The sequence below is a fragment of the Symphodus melops genome (genome assembly GCF_947650265.1).
Source record: "Symphodus melops genome assembly, chromosome: 21".
In the NCBI taxonomy this organism is placed as follows: Eukaryota; Metazoa; Chordata; class Actinopteri; order Labriformes; family Labridae; genus Symphodus; species Symphodus melops.
The window spans coordinates 4,636,245-4,656,043 of NC_136711.1; the positions used below are offsets into that span (position 1 = coordinate 4,636,245).

At 39.5% G+C, this 19,799-nt stretch overlaps 2 protein-coding genes across 3 annotated transcripts in view; both read left to right on the forward strand.

Moving 5' to 3' along the window:
* LOC306817123 (ras-related protein Rab-26-like) overlaps positions 1-12,115 on the forward strand; it is a 29,033-nt gene extending 16,918 nt beyond the window's left edge. For both annotated transcript variants that reach the window (XM_079333739.1, XM_079333738.1), the window contains 5 exons: positions 1,654-1,706; positions 10,602-10,667; positions 11,594-11,650; positions 11,802-11,878; positions 12,006-12,115. In XM_079333739.1, the coding sequence (XP_079189865.1) occupies positions 1,654-1,706; positions 10,602-10,667; positions 11,594-11,650; positions 11,802-11,878; positions 12,006-12,108 (356 nt within the window). In that variant the 3' untranslated portion in view covers positions 12,109-12,115. The remainder of the gene's footprint in view (positions 1-1,653; positions 1,707-10,601; positions 10,668-11,593; positions 11,651-11,801; positions 11,879-12,005) is intronic.
* A 1,309-nt stretch (positions 12,116-13,424) lies between these two features.
* On the forward strand, positions 13,425-19,084 carry pemt (phosphatidylethanolamine N-methyltransferase). The gene is made up of 7 exons (XM_079334520.1): positions 13,425-13,719; positions 14,323-14,430; positions 14,867-14,982; positions 16,205-16,350; positions 17,061-17,172; positions 17,266-17,340; positions 17,921-19,084. Exons 1-7 carry the CDS (start codon positions 13,624-13,626, stop codon positions 17,973-17,975), a joined length of 708 nt encoding a protein of 235 aa, XP_079190646.1. The 5' UTR covers positions 13,425-13,623; the 3' UTR covers positions 17,976-19,084.
* Positions 19,085-19,799: the final 715 nt, after the last annotated feature.

Sequence of the window (19,799 nt, forward strand, 5' to 3'; positions counted from 1 at the left end):
TGGTTTTAGTTTGGTAATATGATCTAAGAAATTCATGTGTGAATGCTGTGTGTGTTTGTAAAGTACTTATGGACTCTCTGTTTTGAGGATCACAACAAAATCCACATTTATTAGTGGACAATGATAAATCCCCATCGGAGCATTGATGTACTAAATCCATTTGCATTTGTTGCTCATCACTCAAGTGTCTTAAATTCAAAGGAAGGGAGAGCGGCCAAGACCAGCCGATGAGTATCGATGCAGAGAGATGATGGATGGTTGTGCTCTTAATGGATCACTTGGCAATATCGAACACATTCCTGTTAGGGATTCTGTGTCTTACTCCTCCCTTTAGCTCTTCTTGTTTTGTTTTTTTGTTTATTCAATTTTGCAACCACTGAAACTCAGTGACTCTTAACTCTGCGTCTCTCCTGTTGTGAGAAAGTTTTCTGGCTCTCTCTATCCACTGTCTTGTGCTTTTGGCTAATTGGATTAGGTGAGGGTGAAGGAAAGCAACGGCTTGATTTTTTCTTTACCTTCTGTTTGCTGATAAACACAGGCTCACACGCGCGAGAGGCAATTAGTCGGGCCTTGCTCACGGTGATTACAACACATTAACTATCCTTCATGGACTCGCCTGGCTTGAATAAACAAAAAGAGGATGAAGATTGGTTAAGAACGCGGGCATGGCTGAAGGACTGATTGGCCTTGAAGAGAAGGGGGAAATGGTGGTGTACTCAGACAGTGAATGATTATGCATGTGGATGAGAAGTAAGTAAGATGAAGGTGGCTGCTGGGATTACATGCAGTAGGAGGAGGAGAGGTGCTGTGGAGATAATTACCTTAGGCTTATTCTTCCAAGTCAAGTTTGATCCAGCAGAGATAATGAGCTACAATTACCTTCGTAGGTGTAATGACTGTTTTTATACAGCACACCCTCAAGTTGTGCTAAAACACACATATTATTGTATTGCAGCCTTGTGCAGGTGGAAGTAATACAGATTCAAACTAAAGAGTGTCCCATTTATGAGCAAGAAACTGTTTTGGGATCATTTATTTAATACTGCATGAAATGATGGCCGACCAATCACTGTATTGTATTATAAAAGTGAATATGTGTACATTAAACAGATTTAACATGATTTAACATGAGTGAATGTGTCTTTTGGCTTTGTGCTCGACTTAAAATAAAAATAACAGTGAAATGATTGAATGTTTTAGCTCAGTCTGTAGGGACTTGGGCTGGGAACTGGAGGGTTGCCGGTTCAAGTCCCGGTGCGGACCACATCTGCAAATATGTCTGGTAGCTGAAGCGGTGCCAGACCACTTTCTGAGCACTGCTGGGGTGCCCTTGAGCAAGGCATCGAATCCCCCCCCTCCAATGGTTCTAGAGCAAAAATTCAGAAAATTAGACTCCCAACAGGGAAAATTGTTTGTTTGTGTTTATGCACACACAGACTTAGGAGAAAACACAGTTGGAACCTCCTCCTACCTCTGAAGGTAAGTCAGCACAGAACACTGGAGAACCAGAGTACATAGATAAGCTCCCCAGACCTGGGCTTCATCAAAGTCAATCAGCCACACCTGACTCTGCAATGAGTTAACTCCGAGACACGGGGCGCTCGCAGTTTCAATGTTATGCATTTTAATTTTCTTTTCTCTCTGTCTCGTCAGCTCTCCTTCTTCTCTATGATGTCACTAACAAAGCATCCTTCGACAACATCCAGGTAAGAACCACCACACTGATCTGTTCCTGCACAAAACGTTTCTTTCTTGAGCCAATTAAACAAGTTTTGTGGAAAATAAAGTTATAAAAGTTAAGAATCAAAATCAACTTTATTTCATTTAGTTTGTCAGTTGACATATTGCTTTCACACTTCCATGTTCGGAGTAAGCTGCAGTCCCAAGTGAATGAGTGCAGTTATCGAGGTGTCATTCATGCATGAGTGAGAATGAATTGGGGCATATGGTGAAAAGGGCAAATTGGCAAAGTGTCAGTGGTAATGTGGGCAAAGAGCAGAACAGCTGAGGGAAAGAGTCTAGCTGAGCCCGAATGCAAAGCTCACACTGAAGGTTGATTTAACGTTTAAACCTTCAATAGTCATAAGCCTGACTAAATGAATTAATGTGTGCATAAAAGAGACAGATGTGAATTTCCGCTGATGGCTGGCTTGCCTCTCCCTTTGTGAATTTGATAAGAAGCTCAGACATGCAGGGAGATTAACTTAATTCTCCCTACAGTGTCAAATGAGGGTTCATGATGTGTGATTATGATAGCTCCTGTGATGGTGCAGGAGGAGACCCTGAACCTTCCAGAGGTATTTAATGTTTTAATTGATTAAGGAACATCTCTCTGTCCCTGAGAGATGCAGTAAGATGTCCCTTTGGAGTGGGATGTCATTTCTGCTGAACATGTGCAGGTTAAAGTATCTGCACTGTTGATGTGCCCTTGAGCAAGGCACCAGACCTCCAACAGCTCAGGAGTGCTCCCCGTGAAGCAACCCGACTCTGACATCTTTCCATCAATGCATGTCCACAGGTTTGTGTATTTTGTGTGTGTGTGTGAGCAGCATGTCTCTCAATAACCGAGTGTGAACCAGAACATCTCCTCAAGGATTTACACAGTATTTCTTTTTTGACACACAAACGCAGGGACTGTTTAAAGAACAGACTGGACATTAAGCAGGAATATGACAGTGGTAACACATGAAGGGATGTGTGACGAGCAGAGGAGGGCAGATTATGGCTATTTTCCTCAAATGGACCCATCTGTTTGTAGTCACACAGCATGTCTCTCTTCCGCTCTCAACTTCCACTGTGATTTTCAACCATCTCCTCTTCTGTTAGGTGCCACTCTGCAGTGTCATTACTCACCTTTGATTATCGCAGGGCAGGGCTGAGTGTGGCCATTAGGAAAATGTGTCATCAAACAAAAGAATTACTGGATGGCCCTTAGCCTTGCATAGCACATATAGTGTGTGTGTAGGTGTGTGTGTGCGCGTGCATTTGCGCGTGTGTGTGTACTTCTCTAAACAGCATGGTTACCATCATTTTTTGCACCTGGGCAAGAGCACTTTGAAAGTTAGCTAAGTTGGCTGTCAAGGAGTAATACATTTTTTTAATGCACAGTATGTACATTCCACCACTAGGGGGCTCTCAATCAAAACGTTAATAAAGGATGACGTCCAGTTCTGGCGGGGTATCATGGGACGGATTGTCTCTGCTACTCCACCCCCCAAATGGGCGTATCATAGCTGAGGAAGAGAATATGTTTACAGGCGAGCTAACGTGTCCACGTATAATTTACATGACGTTTTTATCACAGCAGCACATACAGCAACAGTACGGCAGCTCTCAGTAGCAGTTATCATCCTTATGCAGCATTCTTTGACATAGCATCCTTTGTTTCCATGGCAACAATAATAAACATGCCGTGTCTGACATGGCAGCTCTGTTATTGCGTCAGCCACGAAAGAACAGGCCTCACAACGACAGACTTACAGAGTTGTCTGTTGACAAATAACTCGAGAGATGTCTCTATCCTTCTTGAATTAACTGGTAATGTGTCAGCACCAAGTCGTTGCATCGCAGCCAAAAAAGTTTGGGCACGTCCCTGAATCTCATGTAAACTACAAAAATTCAGCTATGACAACAAATACAATCTTTAAGGTCATATTAAATTACTTTTCCTCTTTAAATCAACATTTATACATGACGAGTCCCCGAAATGTATAAAACAAAAATGTGTTCTTAGGTGTGTTGCATACAATGTGAACTATAGATATGTCAAACTTGCCGCTCCTCTTATGACATACTGTTCTTAAAAATATGACAAAAAACACATTTCTTTTGATAGTTATGATGTTATTGTCTAATGTGGCAATAGACCGATTCTTTATCTGTATGTATTCAGGTAATGCTTTTCAGCATACACATAAAAGAGCTGTTATGCTACCTGAGCAGATGTAGACTCAGTGGGGGGCTGGTCAACACTCTGATAGTGTTTTCTGTGAGTGGGATGAGTAATCAGCATGGGCTGTATGTTTTTTTTGTTTTTTTTTCGTGGGGGAGAGAGAGTATACCTTTTCAGCAAAGTGCTTAGCTACAACCTGCAGCACAAACACACACAAACACACACCCACCCACGAAAACAATTTGGACTTGTTAATATATCGGCCCACTCACATTTTTGGAATAAATAATGTCATTGTATGACATTTACAAAGGTGAAACTGTACACTAGTAAATTGGTTCTTCCACAGCTGAAGTGATGTGTTTTTAGATGTTTTTGAGAATATTCTTTTTAATGTATTAGTACTCTGAACATTATCTAGAATAGATCTCAAACAAGCCCCCAATTTGTCTCGACCCAGCCTGAAAAACTAAACGGTGTAACCTTTATTACAAAATGCCCAAAATAATATCCATTTACAAAGAGGACGATGTGTTTGTGCTGGCTGTTGTTTGAGTGTGAGGTGGGTGCAGCATGTTGTATGGTGTAAAACTAAACTAACATAGGCAGAACACAACGAAACATGATGCAATTAAGGAGCAGAACAACGCCCACCAGCGACCTGCGAGAACATAAACACAGAAGGACAAAAACACATCGTCACAATATCACATTTATATATGATGTAGCTGCTTCCAATAGCTATTTAGCCAAAACAAAACCAGGAGAAACATATGTTGGCAATACATTGAGCCTCAGGTAAAGTCGGTTGTCTCTCTACCAAAGGTTGGGGTTTGATTCCCAACCTTCTGCAGCCACACATCTAAGTGTCCTTGGGCAAGACACTAAACCCCAAAATGCTACAGGTGCACAGCTGGCAGGGTGAGAGTGTATGTGGCAGGTTGGCATTTCACAGAGCAGCCGCTTCCTATCAGGGCGTGAATTTGGTGTCAATGGCTGAATGTCATATGCAGCCTATGATTATTCAGAAAAGAAGCGAGTCCTTTCACCATTCACCGTTGCTGTTAACACTAATCTGAATGCCTGTGTCCACCTCTGAAGCTTAAGTAATAACTATTTCCTTTACAAAAATCTAATAATTTGAAAATCTGTGGTCTGCTCTACGAGACCTTTTGGTGTACTTAGTGTAACGTTTGACTTGTACAGTAATGTTTGAAAATAAATTCAATTTAAGTATTCAATTACACTTGATTTTTTTATTTTTATTTTTTTGCAGTTTTCTACACAATTTGTTGATATTTTAATTTAAAGTTAAAACTAGCTGCTAAAAGGAGCTATCCAAACAGTACTCAAATTAAGTAAAGACTTTAATTCACTGATTGTTGTGTAGTCTTTAACCTTCACAGATCAAGATGCAACTATATCTCAGTCAGAGTTTAAATGTTAGTCACGCTTTGAATCCGGCCATGCTTTAGCTTCCAATGTGAATGAATGAAGCAAAGGCATTGAGTCAAATGAGAAAGCTTCGAGCTCAAAGAAGGATGAATGTGTGTGGTAAACAGATCTCAGCAAATGCATGTGCAGCCAAGGCTGTTGTATCACCACAAAACACATTTCCTCATAGAGAGAATCCATTAGCTGCAGGGCCTTCGGGTGAATGCTGGAGAGCATGTGAATTATAAAGACGCATGTCATGCACTTTCCATCACCCACTCTCTTATTTTGTCCATAAGGCTTCTTTTTCTATATTCGCTTCTCTTCCTATAGGTCCATACCTGTGGCCATGACCCCGTAATACTTTCTCTGTGACCCTCGTTGTGATTCTCTTTTCCTTCATCCCCATCTAGTTCTCTAACTTCCTGTTTCTGCCAATATTTTTTTCCCTTATACCATCACCTTGTTGACATCTGTTCTCTCCCAGCAATCCAACTAAGCCACAATCTACACATATACAGACTCAGTCTTGAGGTATATGTAATGGCTCAGATGCAGACTTTTACACCCTCTCTGTGAGTGCTCAAATCTGCGAATAAGTACATGGATGTGGGGTCTTTCTATGTATTTTAATCTGGATGATGAAGTCTCTGAAGTAGCAGCCTGCAGCGATGCTTCGGGCCAACACTGCAGTTCTCTACGCTCCTCTCAGCGGACCAAACCCAGATTTGAAAACTGAAGCTAACCAAGTTTCTCTGTTGACTTCACATTTTATTCATCATTTTGCCGACACTTACACATTTCCTTTTCTGTAGAAAAAGCTCTTGACGAAGTATGGGCCTCTGAGTAATGCAGGTGCCTCTTAAGAGTTCCTCCACCAAGAAGCAAAAAAACAAAAAAATCACTATAAAGATAATTTAATTATGTCTTAATCATTAACCAGATCAGTGAGGTCTTTCTTCAATATACATGAAAATCATTAAGCTGATATTTTTCTTGTCAGCTTTCTTGTATGCGTCTACTTTAATGTCGAAATGTCTAAGAATATACTTAGTGAGAAAGGACAGCTGTAGGGTTGAAACATAACAAACAGCCTAGTAATTAGTGACAACACAAACAATAAGCACCCTGTTCTGGTGCGTAAACTATTAACAACATAAACAGATTTTGCAATTGGTCCAGCACGAGACATTATGGGAATCAGATCACTGGCGCCATCTTGTGTTTTTCAAGTGTAAGCTTATGCAACATTAATTCAATTTTTACAGAATTTCGTTCAATATATTCAAACATTCATTTGATATATACAGTTACTATTCCATGTTTTCATGTTCTATATATGAATATATAAAGTTAATTGCGAAGGGTTTGACATTTAGAAATGAATACATTTTGTCCTTTATGCACTCTGTTGATAAGTGTCTGCAGTGTTTCTCTGTAGTCACAGTGATGTAAAAGAACAACACTGCTGCATCTCTGAACGTCTCATTTTATTTATTTATTTATTTTAAACTCCAAAGTCCAAAGTCATATCCACCTTAATACATCAAACATTTCACTTTTTCACTTTTAGATGTTTTTATTTGGTTTCAATTTCATACTTTATTTAAAAAGAAATGCAATGTTGAATTCAAACAGCAGGCAACAACAGCTTTAAATTCAAAATAAAAGTCGAACAATGTTTTTTTGTTTTTTTCTAAAATGCAAAATAACAATTTCTAATGTCCAAACAAAAATGTTATTCATGATTAACCATTGAAATGTATTGATTACTTTGGATGAAAAATAGTAAACATTTGATAGTTTTTATGTATACATTTTATGTGTACTGTATAGATACATAATGATCAACAAGTTACCTATACGTACAGTATGTACTGGTTTCTTGCACGAACATACAGTTAGTAAATAAATTATCTGCCACACACACTCATGTATTTGTAATGACAAAACTCTTATGTGAAATTTACTGGTTATCACTGGCAAAAAAACATTTGACCAGGGTATCAAACTTTTAAAAAAAAGAGATATATCGCTTTATTCTTTACCAAGAATATCTGCTATCATAAGTTACCTACTCTCAACAGAACTGCAGACACACTTGACATCAAAACTGTGAATTATTCGTTTTATTAAACGACAAATGGACTTGAGCTTGTGTCACACTTTTCTAGTCTTCTGAGAACTCAAAGCTCTTTTGCGCCTCATGTCACTCCTACACATTCACACACTGATGGTGGAAGCTGCTACATAACATGACCTTCAGAAGTAACTCATCCCATGCACACACATTTAAACGCCACCGACTTAACAGCGGGAGCAACTTAGGGATAAGTGTCTTTCAGGTTTCATACTGAGGACATGCATGACGTGTGATGTAACCATTAAAATCCTTCCTCTTGGTTATTGGTGTTGCAGGTTGATCCATTCTCCTCGCTCATCAGCCAGGGAAGCACATAATTGACCTCTGCTTGCTGCAGGTGGTATCCAGACGGCGCCTTGCTGACGCAGAGAAAATGTTGTTATCATTGACTGTCACTGTTAAGTCACTCCTCTCCTCACATCGCACAATGGTTGAGATCAATAAAAAGCCAGTCAGGGTTAAAGACCCCTAGGCATCTTCCATTTTTGCAAGACAATGTTGTGTGTAATCTTAGCTTCAAATCCTATTTGTGACCAGTCTTTGTTCACATCTTTTTCTTACAATATGTTTACTCTACCCTCACTGCTTTTGTCATCTGCTGACGACAAAAGCAGACTTATACTGAACAAACCCTACACCGTCGGCGCGAATGGGCAATCAGCTGTGCGACTTGTCTTGCCGTGGAGGTTTTGTCTGGAACAGGTGGTGGTATTTTACACGGTTGATTGGCCATCTTCAGTTCTTGTTCACCGTGGCCTTCACTGAAAACATCATCAGATTCATTAGAATTGGAGACCGGTTGGAGATTCAAACCCCTGAGATCCTCAATCGTCACCACAGGCCCAGGGGTCAGAAAGGAGGGCAAGGCTGAGGAATCAGAGTGATGGAATGGTTTTAGTCTGAGTGGAGATTGGGTTTTAGGAGAGGGAGCTGGATTTGATCCAGGGGAAGGATAGATTACAGGGAGGGGAAACTGCAGAGAAAGCCTCTTAGTGTGAGCACTACGAGAGGAGGAACTGGACTTTGGACGCAACTTCCAGCCTAGAGGATCACGACCGGTGATGACAGAAGTCGGGACAGGAGTCGTGGAGGAGGAGGAGGAGGAGGAGGAGGAGGAGGAGGAGGAGGACGAGTGAGTCTGGGATCTTAAGCCCCCAAAGGCAGGGCAAGAGTAACGTTTGGATGAAGAGTGAGATGTGGTATGAGGTCTGAGGAGAGACACTCCGCGCTGAGGCGGCTGCGGTTCCTTCCTTGTCTTCTCCACAACAACAATCTGAGAACTCTTGCAGAAGTCTGCTGAGCACCTCCTCTGATGGGAGCGCAGGGTTATACCGGAGGTGGGTCCTTTTGAGAAAGCATGCACTTTGGGCTCCTGAGTGTTTGTTATGACATAAGCAGGTTTTTGCTTGTTCCTATGGTTATGTTTTGTGAGGTTTGCAGGATCAGCACAAATCTCCTTTGGTCTTATCTGGAAACAGTTGTCATAGCCAGAATTGGCGTGTGTTTGGGAAACAGTGGAACCTTTTTTCATTGTGCCTGAATAGTAGAGCCTCAAGTATTGGTTGGATCTGTTGAACATAAAAAGGAGAAGTCAAATGAAATGTGGAAAGTTAAAGGTTGGGTTCAAGGCAGGTCAGGAAACGTAAAAGAGGAACAGAAGACGCCCAACTGCACTTCTCAGAGAACATGTTTCACAAACAGTGTCTTCATCCTATTGAGACTACACGCTGCTTCAGTTGCACCCATCAACCGTGGGACATTTTGAAAGGGTTTCAATAAAGATTTAGAAAAAATACCTGTTTTGATTTTCATGGCAGAGAAGACGAATAACAGCCAAACAGAAGTTAGCATAGTTCTGTCCAATTATCACAGTCACACGAAGACATACATTCAGCTGCCTGTCTAGCAGCCTTAGCTAACATTTGCTAAGTGAGTAAGGCTTTAGAAAGTGCATTCAATTGCACTACAAAAAATGTAAATGTAGCTTTTCATTTGTAGGATTGTGGCATTTGAGTCTAACACTGATTATATAATAAGCAAGTTGGTTTGAAAGAACAGATAATAAAACTTTAAATTAAATATTGAAAACTTAAGAAAACTAAAATCCTTTAAACCAAAAAATGTCACTGAGATGTTTACAGTGAAAACTTTTCAGTCCAAGAGGAGATTGTAAAATATAAAGTATTGTTTACCTGCTGTACTGTGTTGATCTCTCACTCCCAACCAGTCTGGACTAATCTCTTTCTGTCACTGTCTTTCTTAATATCCCCATCTGTGCGTGTCCCCAACCGGCAACCCACCCATTTAACCACAGCTTCCTGAAACTAATGCCTGGAAAAAACAAAAAACATTGTAACATTTGCCCAGCCTTAGATTAGTGCTCACAAACACATGTACACACAAAAGCCACCAGGCTTGATGAGAAACTGTTTTCACAATAGCTTGATGTAAGAATAGTAATAAGAAAGACTGTATTTGTTCATACAAACGTATTTAGACAGTTAAACACAACTTTTTTTCCCACATTATCATCGTCATCATCATTACATGTCACATTATGTGGCGGATGTTGAACTGATTCATCGGTACAGTCCTACTATAATGTCATAATTTACCACTTTCTGCTTCACAGATTTCATTCTGCTCGTCTGTCATTCTCACAGGTTAATTTTAGATATGATTTGACATCCAAGGACATCCTGTGATATACTCATAAGCTCTGGTAGGACTGTGAACCCATCTCACTATATCTTAGCCACATTATTTTGTGAATACCAATATGTTGCTAAGTAACATTGCCATACATTGACTGTTGCTACAAAATTTTCTGAAAAATGTTTTGAAACACCAGCTTCAGCTTTGTTGTTTGTCTACAGAGACAAGTTGTCCAAATAAGAACAAGTGCATAGAGTTTCATGGTATCAATGAACCCAGAGACACAGAGTTCTTTAGAACTGGGTCAGGTAGCAAAAACCAATTTGACATCCGAGCTGTAACGGGAAAAGATTGGTGGAGGGAGACAAGAGGAGAATAATAAGAGGAGGGAAGGACAACATGAACTGTAATTTCACTGCCACAGTTTTGTTTTGTTTTTTTTCACCACTCCGTCTTTCTGCTTTTTGGCATCTCCAGGCATGGTTGACCGAGATCCATGAGTTTACTCAGCAGGATGTTGTCGTCATGCTGCTGGGCAACAAGGTGAGAGCTTATTGCCAACACGAGGAGATGGATGGACAGATGGACTCAGAGTGAGAGAATGAAAGTCATAGAGGGTGGTGAGGTGGGAGCCAGAGAAGAAATATACCATATGTACATGTGACACTCATCATCTTCTGAGTAGTAACTTATTCATTTAACAGAAAGCATTTGCTTTGATTGACACTTATCATCATGACCAATATAGTATAATATATGTTAGGGCCAATAATGGGGAGAAAAAAATCTGACACCGGTATATTGACCGGTATCTGTGTTCGATCTGTAGATTTAGATATACACGTTTTGCGGTTATCTCTCGAATGCAGTTATCAAACATTTGTAAAAACTATATGAGGAATGATACAAGGATGATATCATTTATAAGGAAGACAAGATGGTCACTCATCTAGAGCGTAACTGTGCTTGACATACTGGCAAGTGATGATGCTTGTTGTAATCCACATAGCAAACTCTGCTGGTAAAGGGAACAAATGAAAAAGGTTTTTGACTGGTGAGTAAATCTCATAATATTGGCACATGAATGTAAATACAGCACTTATAATATCAGTTGATTCCAATGTGCTAATATCAGCTGACATTAATGGCTGACTGATTAATTGGTCGGGCTCTATTTGTTATGGATTTTTTCCGACAACAAAGCATCTTTTTTAATTCCTTTTCAACATTTTTGCACAAAATCGATACTTCTATCATTAAATGTTTTGTTTGTATAAGAGTTGATTATGAACATGGAAACCAAAAGTTAGAAAGAATGTCGAAGCAGCCAGAAATCACACAAAATAAATGGCAGAAGAATGGAGCACAAAGTTCAGTGAATCCTCACTTTAGCTGTACCCTCTCTACAGGTACTGTGTGGATTTGGGCCATAGTGTCTGACTTGATATTTTGTTTCTGATGTTTTCTAGGCTGACTCAACACATAATCGGGTGGTGAAGCGAGAGGAGGGAGAGAAACTGGCAAAAGTGAGTTTGATCATTTGCACATGTAAGCTGACAATGATTATATGTTTAAACTCACCATGCATCGTGTTTAACGTAAACTGTATTTTCCTGTTCACACAACTATTACAAACACATACCCTTTAAAAGAGATTTAAAATGTCTCCCTGTGCAGGAGTTTGGCGTGCCATTCATGGAGACTAGTGCTCGATCTGGACTAAATGTGGAGCTGGCCTTCACTGCAGTGGCCAAGTGAGTATAAACAGAACAAGAATCCCTGGCCTTTTAGATAAGTCGAGATGTGAATTTGTCTCAAGCTTTGTGAAATTGTTGCAAACTACATGTTTGTTTTGCATTCCCCTGCCGCTGTACTTTACAGAGAACTGAAGCACAGAACCATGAAGGAGCCTGATGAGCCTAATTTCCAACTGCAGGAGTACGTCGATAAAGAAATGAGGACTGCTGGCTGCTGCCACTCGTAGACTTGTGCATGTGCTGTGTGTGTGTGTGTGTGTGTGTGTGTGGGGGGGGGGGGGGGTAATTATGTGTGTGTGCCATAGACTGTAAATATGAATGGACAAATGCCTGAGTGACGTCACCCATCTGTTACAGCAAGGCAGCCAGTTCCGGAAATCCTGTCTCAACCCAAAACCTTCAGTCAACCTAACTTCAGGCTTAGAGCGGAAGCTGAGGCGGGTTTTAAGCCTCTTGACGAACCATTATATTGCGCCCACCTGTCAATCACGACAGCAACTATGGACAACAACATTTTCAAAAAAAATTTAAAAAAAATCACCCCGTACAGTGAGGGCCAGAAATGACAAAAACTAATCAGGCCCCTTTGTGTAGCAGGCTGTAAACATGTTTATTTATGCTGTAAAAATTGCCTTTTTGCCTGTGGTGTTCATGTGATTTCCAGTGTTCCTGGAGCCTCAAGCGGACGTTAGTCAAATTGCAGGATTTTGCACTTCTGTGTTGGCTTCATTTTTTAAGACCGGAAGTTGCCGCTTGATATGTAAAAGAGAGAGTGTGTTATCAGTGAAATTCTATCAATCTGAGCAGGTTTGTCTGGGTATATTATCATGACATTTTCAGTGTTTCTAACATTGTTGTGATGTAACTAATGTTCTTTCTCACCAAAATCACATTTCCTTCGTTACAATGAATTTATTTATAATTTACATACTTCTACATAAACACACATGTAACATATGGACAATAAAAAACGGTTTATGTTCCCTTCACTGCTGCTGAATGCAACAATGTTTTTGTAAACACATTTTTATACATAGCTCAACTTCATATTAATATAATTATTAAATATAAGCCGTATAGTGGAAATGTTTGTTAATTTACAGAAAGATAATTTTTTTCTATAATGTGTCTATTAAATTACATTTAAGCTCTTAACCAGCGTTCAGATTGAATTTAGAGTTCTTTATAAAGTCCTGAAAATTCACTGGTTCACCAATTCATAACAAATATTATCGCTCTTTACAAAAATCAGGTAAAAAGACTTTATGTTACTCCATCAAGAGCACTAAGCAACATTTAGTTAAGTTACAGTGGAAAACAAAAACTTCACAGGCAGGAATTTTGTGCACCAGTCTCATGTTGAACAGCCATCATGCCAAAACTGCCTAATGCTGCTAAAACGGAAACAAAAGAAATAAAATGAAAAGGCCTGTCTGTTAACATGTTAAGATATAGTGTGTTAAGATATAGTGAAAACAGTATATTTTAGTTAATTTTTTAATAAATAATAGGGACTTCCTGTGTGAGGTCAGAAACACTTCCACTTCCTCCAGTACACGTCAACTGTCAACCACATTTCCCAGCATGCATCGAGGCGGGTCATAGGTTGATTTAGCAGGTATTTGCAATGCAAACAGCCGAAACACACGTCTGTCAGTGAAAACATTGAACTTTATCTTAAAATTGTGCAACAGTCGTTATCTCCACGGCTCATACATGAGAGCTGAGTGAACTCCGTGTTAATGAGCGACCTCGACAACGACAACAAGCCTGCAGAGAATAAACATCCTGCACTGCTGGACTGCTGCGGGGGACTCAACAACGTCGATTATTCAAAGGTATGAATAAAAAGGATGAATATAGAAGTCCTCTCGGTGTGAATTAACATAGTGATTCTCCCGTTTTATCAGACTACTTGGTTTCGTCCATACTACATCCATGGTTTCGTCATTGATGAGAGCAACTCATCCGGTTATCAAAATAAGACTGCTGGTTAATGCAGCTTATTTGTACTCAGACGAGCTGTTAGCTTCAGTAATAAGACATAAAATAGAAAGACATAACTTGCATTATCCGAACAGTATTCAATCAGACGTGTTTATACACGTGTCACATCCAGCTGCCTGTTCGAGCTCTCTGATTGGTGGGCTGTCAGTCTCTACCTTGACCTCTCCTCCATAAATACTTGTACTTTAAAGGATTTTACACATGAAGTAAACGTGTGTTACTTTCAGGTTTAGAACTAGCATTAAACAAAAGCCGTATAATAAACCACGCTAAGTGCATTTACTGAACATCAAACTCAAATCTACAGAGAAATTTAGATATCTGACAATGTTAAACACCTTGTCTTTTCAAAATAAGACGATTCATAAAGCAGTCTTTTTATGATTTGTGTTTTTTTTTCTTCCCCTTACTAACCTCATTATTCTTTCTTTTAGGTGGACTTGACGATCATGGAAGCGCTTATTAGATGCATAAATCTTCGTGATTGCAGCTTTTGTATGGCTGTGATTGCCATCCTTTTCAACCCTCTCTTCTGGAATGTGGTACGAGGCGTTGAAGATCACACAGTAGAAATTGTACCTTTATAACAATCTTGTAGATGTAATACTACAATACTAATATTTGTTAACTTCCTTTAGCCAAAACACTTTATTTTGAAGCTCAGTCCTGATGCAAATAATATCCACTTCCTTCTAATATATATATATATATATATATATATATGACCAAATGTTATCATTTCTAACTAGAGATCTCCCCTGAATATGGATTAACATAGTCGAATCTGATTGGTCAGACTTTGCCAATAGTCGACTGATACATGTTGTTATTTGCAATAGAGATGAACCATGTACTTAAACTTTTTGTCTGCCAGAATTGGATTAACCAGGTATTGTATGATAGGACTTTATCTGTGTAGTTTGATATTTAAAACATCTATCATGATCTCACGTCTGCAGCTTTCTTTGTCTTTATCAGGTGGCACGATGGGAACATCGAACACGTCGACTCTCCAGGCTCTTTGGGAGTGCCTACCTGGCTTGTTACTGTCTGGGTTTTGTCATCATATTGCTCAACGTATATCGCAGCCACAGGTGAAACGCATACTAACCCTATTCCAAGCAATTTGATTAACTTTGATTGATTATTATCTTTTGGTTAAGCATCAGTTTTAGCCTCAAAACATCATTAAACGATCACTCAAATCAGTGTTTGATTATTTTGGATAACATGAAAGTGGCAGAATGAGTGCATGGTCTTATTTATTAATTTTAAGACTCATGAAGCCTGTGTAGGTTTTGCAAAGGGGTTGAACATTTCCTGAAATCTCTGGAATTGATTTATGGGAATTTATGGAAATTAATTGAGGGTAATTTAATAATTTATTTTTTTAATTTTTGTGTCATATCCTAGTATAAATATTTAAAAAATGTTTTGTCCTAAGCAGACATCCATGCAAAATAAATTGATTAAAAACATTTCAACAGATTTACGTCACATTTTTAAAATGTATTACCCCTTAATATCATCAGAACTTCCCTTTATGTAGTCCAGGTGCATGTAGGGGGCGTAGCCTCAATAGCCTTGCAGTAAGCAGTGAGCATGTGATTGAGGAATAGCATAGATGTTGAAGTCTACATGCATGAAATCAGGTTTTAGTCAACATTATGTTAAAATGTATTTTCCCCAACTATATTTATGTTCCCTGTTAAAGGCGAACATCCAATTGTAAATTCCCATTTATTCCCATTAATTCCTATTGAAGGTTTCCAACTTTGAAAATTTCCAGAATTTTGCAACTCTAAGCCTGTGTACAGTATGTTCAATCTGAACACATACTATGATCATTTTTTATGAATTTACCTATTTACCAGTAAAAGCAACTTAGCATCAAACAGGAAGTAGGGCCGGACTCAGATATGGGCAGCATCGTAGACAGAAAGTCTACAAATACATGGCCTGTGTTCATTTATGGTGATCTGTTTGGTTCATATGTAATGCAGGACAAGAAAGACGGAAAGAGAAGTAGAGTTCAATGTGAGTACAATGTACAAAGTAAATCTTTTCTGACAGACCAGTTACCAGTCAACTGGCCAAATTCACAAAATAATGCCCATTTTGAGATGTAACTTACGAGCTCACAGTATTTGCATTGGGTGCAGTTTTACTATCAGAGAGGCTACTGCATCGTTTTAAATCATTTGTATTTTGTCCATAGCAAAACATCATCTATATTACAGTTTTAATCACTAGTGTATGATCAGTGAAAATGTACACTGGTACTTCTCTGGTTCACAGTCTTTGTTTGTTCTGCAGTATGACAGTGGTGATGAAGTCCCAGGCCAGGTGGGAGGTGTTGGAGAGGACTGAAGTTTTCTATGCTGGTGTAGCTCTCATACTGCTGGGCATCGTGCTGGTGGTAAGCAGCTTCCTGGCGCTGGGATTCACTGGAACATTCCTTGGTAGGTATCAGTTCATCCTCATCCCATGAAAGCCTGAACAGAAAGTAACAATTCATTCAAACTGACCAACGGTCTGCATAAACCCGACCGACCCTGCCGAGCGGTTATTAAGCTTTACAACTGTCGAGACAAACAGCGAATGCTTGCTGCAGTCAAGGAGCAAGGTGAGGTCAGAGTCGACTACTACCGTCCACCAGGATTTGGCATTTCCAGTCAAGGAGACGCCTCACTAAGTGTTCTCTTGTGAACTGAATATATTAATGATCAATGGAAAAATCATGTGGCTTTTAATAAAACAGTTTTTGTTCCTATGGGAAACAGTTACAGGGTAAGGCTTGTCTTTAAGGGTGTCTCATATCCTATATCTCAGCTCAGAAGAAAAGGCTGCTTTGATAGAGCGACCTGACCTCAAGAATAAAGCAGCTGGACGTCCTTTCCAAAAAACAAAACAAAAAAACAGAGGCAGTCTGCTCAGCCTTTAATCAGTTTAATCAGGTTTAATATTCTAATGTCACACCATCAATCCTGTGACATTAGAATATGTAACCTTTGATGTGAGTTCAGTTGTCATTCGCAACTAACTCGAGCTTAAGCCCCCCCCCCCTTCTTTTAAGGCAAACAGATTTTAATTCTTAGATATCCAGTCAAACATAGAAACACTAGGTTAACATAGCTATAACCACCGTGTGTGTGTTTGATTTGTTTTGCAGGCGATTACTTTGGAATCCTAATGGATGAGAAGGTGACAGGCTTTCCCTTCAACGTCACAGAGAACCCGATGTACTGGGGAAGCACTGCCAACTACCTGGGCCTAGCACTCATGTAAGTGTGGGTGTGTGTATTTTTAAGCTTGACTTAGGGCCTTTATGTAGAGAGTGGATAGAGTCAGAAATCTTTTCCCTGTCTCTTTTTCAGTGGTGCCAGTCCTGTCGGTCTTGTACTGACTGCCTTAGTCGCCGTGGTCTACAGTGTTGCTATAAGATTTGAGGGGTGAGTTTTTCTTAGTGCTGTGGGAACTTTCACATTTGCAGAAATCTCCTGAAAAACTTCCGATGTTTCCAGAAGGAGGTGGTACTGAATATGTGACCGCAAACAGCCAGATTTGACGTCTAACAGGGAAAGTCTTGCTCTGTAAGGAGAATATGAGAGCAGAGAATTATCCAGAGCAGTCCTCCTGAAATGATGTGGATATTTTCAGAAGTGCATGTGTGAAAACAGTTCAAGATGTGTGTGTGCATAGTGCAATGTAGTGCAGATTAGGGCTGAGCAATATAGGAAGAGATTGAGATGTTATTTTTTTTCTGTTAAAAAGTGGAAATTACAACAGATCAATGCTTCTATTCACACTTCAAACAATACTACTTTTTTTGAATTTTGGTCTCTAAGGCACTATCTGATATAAAATATGATAATATAAATCCTCTACTACTTTCATCTCACACTGGGTCCAACCATAAACCTGTGGATTGTGAAAAGGCTCAACTTTGTGTTTCAGGAAATAAAAATCCCTTTTAGTGTTCTATTATGATTTATTTGGGAAACTATTTGTTCTGTTCTGCTTCCTTCACAGACCTTTCACTGAACAGATCTATGCAAAGAGGATTCATCACAGCAAGCATCAATAAACTGCCTACAAGATACTTACTACTAATGGTTGGGTCAAGAGATGCAAAAGACAAACGTGTAATTCCAACACTGGCCGTTATTCTACCTCCTGTCTGGATTCAGAGGCTGCTCATTAAATATCCATGGGCCCTTTTAGCTTTGTGGAGCCACATGTCGAATGTCATTCTCAAGTGACATCCTTTACTGTTGTTCTGTCTGTTGAGAATAATCTGAAAAGCGTTGATGAAACGTCTCATCTAACTATGCGCAAGGAAAGAATAAGACTATCTCCAAAGCTTCTGAAAATCTATATAGAAGAAGATTTGCTTTATCAATCCTGCAGGTGGCAAATTCCATTTTACGCTGCGTTGTTGAACAGTGCTGCACACACACAGACTGAAATACACACACATGCACTAACAAGTATTCTATACTGCCACAGCAGGAACTGCACGTGTGGATCTATTGTCATGATTTTTGTATTTTTTGGATACACCATAATGTGAAGAACTCCCACTCCCACACAGGAAGGGACTGAAGTCATTGATGTTTACCAAGTGGAACTTCACGTGATAAAACATCACCATGACAAGGCGTAAAATAATGTTGACGACTTCTGTGATGTCAACATTTCATGTTTTTATCGAGAAAACCTAAAACTATGAATAAATAAATGAAAATATCTAGCTGGGTTTTTTTATGCACTCAACAAAAATGAAAAGGAGTTGAGTCCTTCTGCAAAGAGAAAAATAAAAGTTCACGTTTTCGATTTCAAAACCAGCTACTGTCAACACTGCCAATGCTCTTGCAACCAGTATTTCATATAATGTCTCAAGAGGATCCATTCAGTGTTACACATTGGTTTAAAGATCAGATCTTATTCCAATGTTTAACCGGACTCATACATGAGAAGGCTCTTTTGGTAAATGACAAGGATAGCCCGAGAAGGAATAAATATGGTGTTTTCTATGAAGTAAATTAATACATGTACATCACTTGTTTCAAGACTGGACTTTTATCCAACTTGTGCTTCTTTTATATAAAGAACCAAATGATGACTATGTGTTGCTCTGAAGTCTGATGTTAATCTTTAGTTGGAAAACTGCTGAATAAATGATTGTTAATTTTACTTGTTCAGGTCATGTTTTCAATAGAGCCCGACCCCAACTAGGGCACTGACTTGAGCAGGGTTTGTGTGCACAAACATGATTGAGTAGCATTTATTTAACCCTTCTGTCTGCACTAATTAATCGACTTATAAGTAAAACACAATATAACAACATACACAGTACATTGTCTAAGTTTCGTTTTTCAAGGAATACAAACTATATGTCCAAAGTTATAATTTAAAATCTTTCTAAAAGTTGCAAAAAACTTTGGGAATTTCAGTGGGTGCTAAGAAGATTTCAAAGCCCTTTCCATTGTCTTTTATTGATTGTAAAAAAAAAATTATTTTAGAGGATGTATTTCCTTGATTGTCATTGCTCCTCTTCACCAGGGGGAGGCGCTGTGGGACAAACAAACACAGCAGCTTTGTGCAGGTTTAGATGGAAACAAGAAGTAAGAAGCAGTGTTGCTGATGCTGTTGTAACATGTAGACACTGTTGTTGTTGGTCGTGTGTTTGTTTGTCAGTATGCAGAGTGTTAAAAGACTGGGTCCCGCTGTATTGCTCAGGCTGCACTCCAACGTCTATTCTCAGGCGCGATCCCACTACTGAGCGGCACGGGGGCTTTGACCTGCTCCGTTTCCGACCTGGGCCGGTGCACCCCTCATTGGGCGACCTGGTGGTCCCGGGCTCCCCCAGGAGCACCATATCGATACCGAACTTAGTGCGGACACCCGA

Excerpts from the sequence above, each read along its gene's own strand:
- pemt (XM_079334520.1), top strand. The coding sequence starts at position 13,624 with ATGAGCGACCTCGACAACGACAACAAGCCTGCAGAGAATAAACATCCT. Across the intron at positions 14,983-16,204 it reads AACGTATATCGCAGCCACAG|TATGACAGTGGTGATGAAGT; the intron begins GTGAAACGCATA and ends TTTGTTCTGCAG. Across the intron at positions 17,173-17,265 it reads TACCTGGGCCTAGCACTCAT|TGGTGCCAGTCCTGTCGGTC; the intron begins GTAAGTGTGGGT and ends TCTCTTTTTCAG.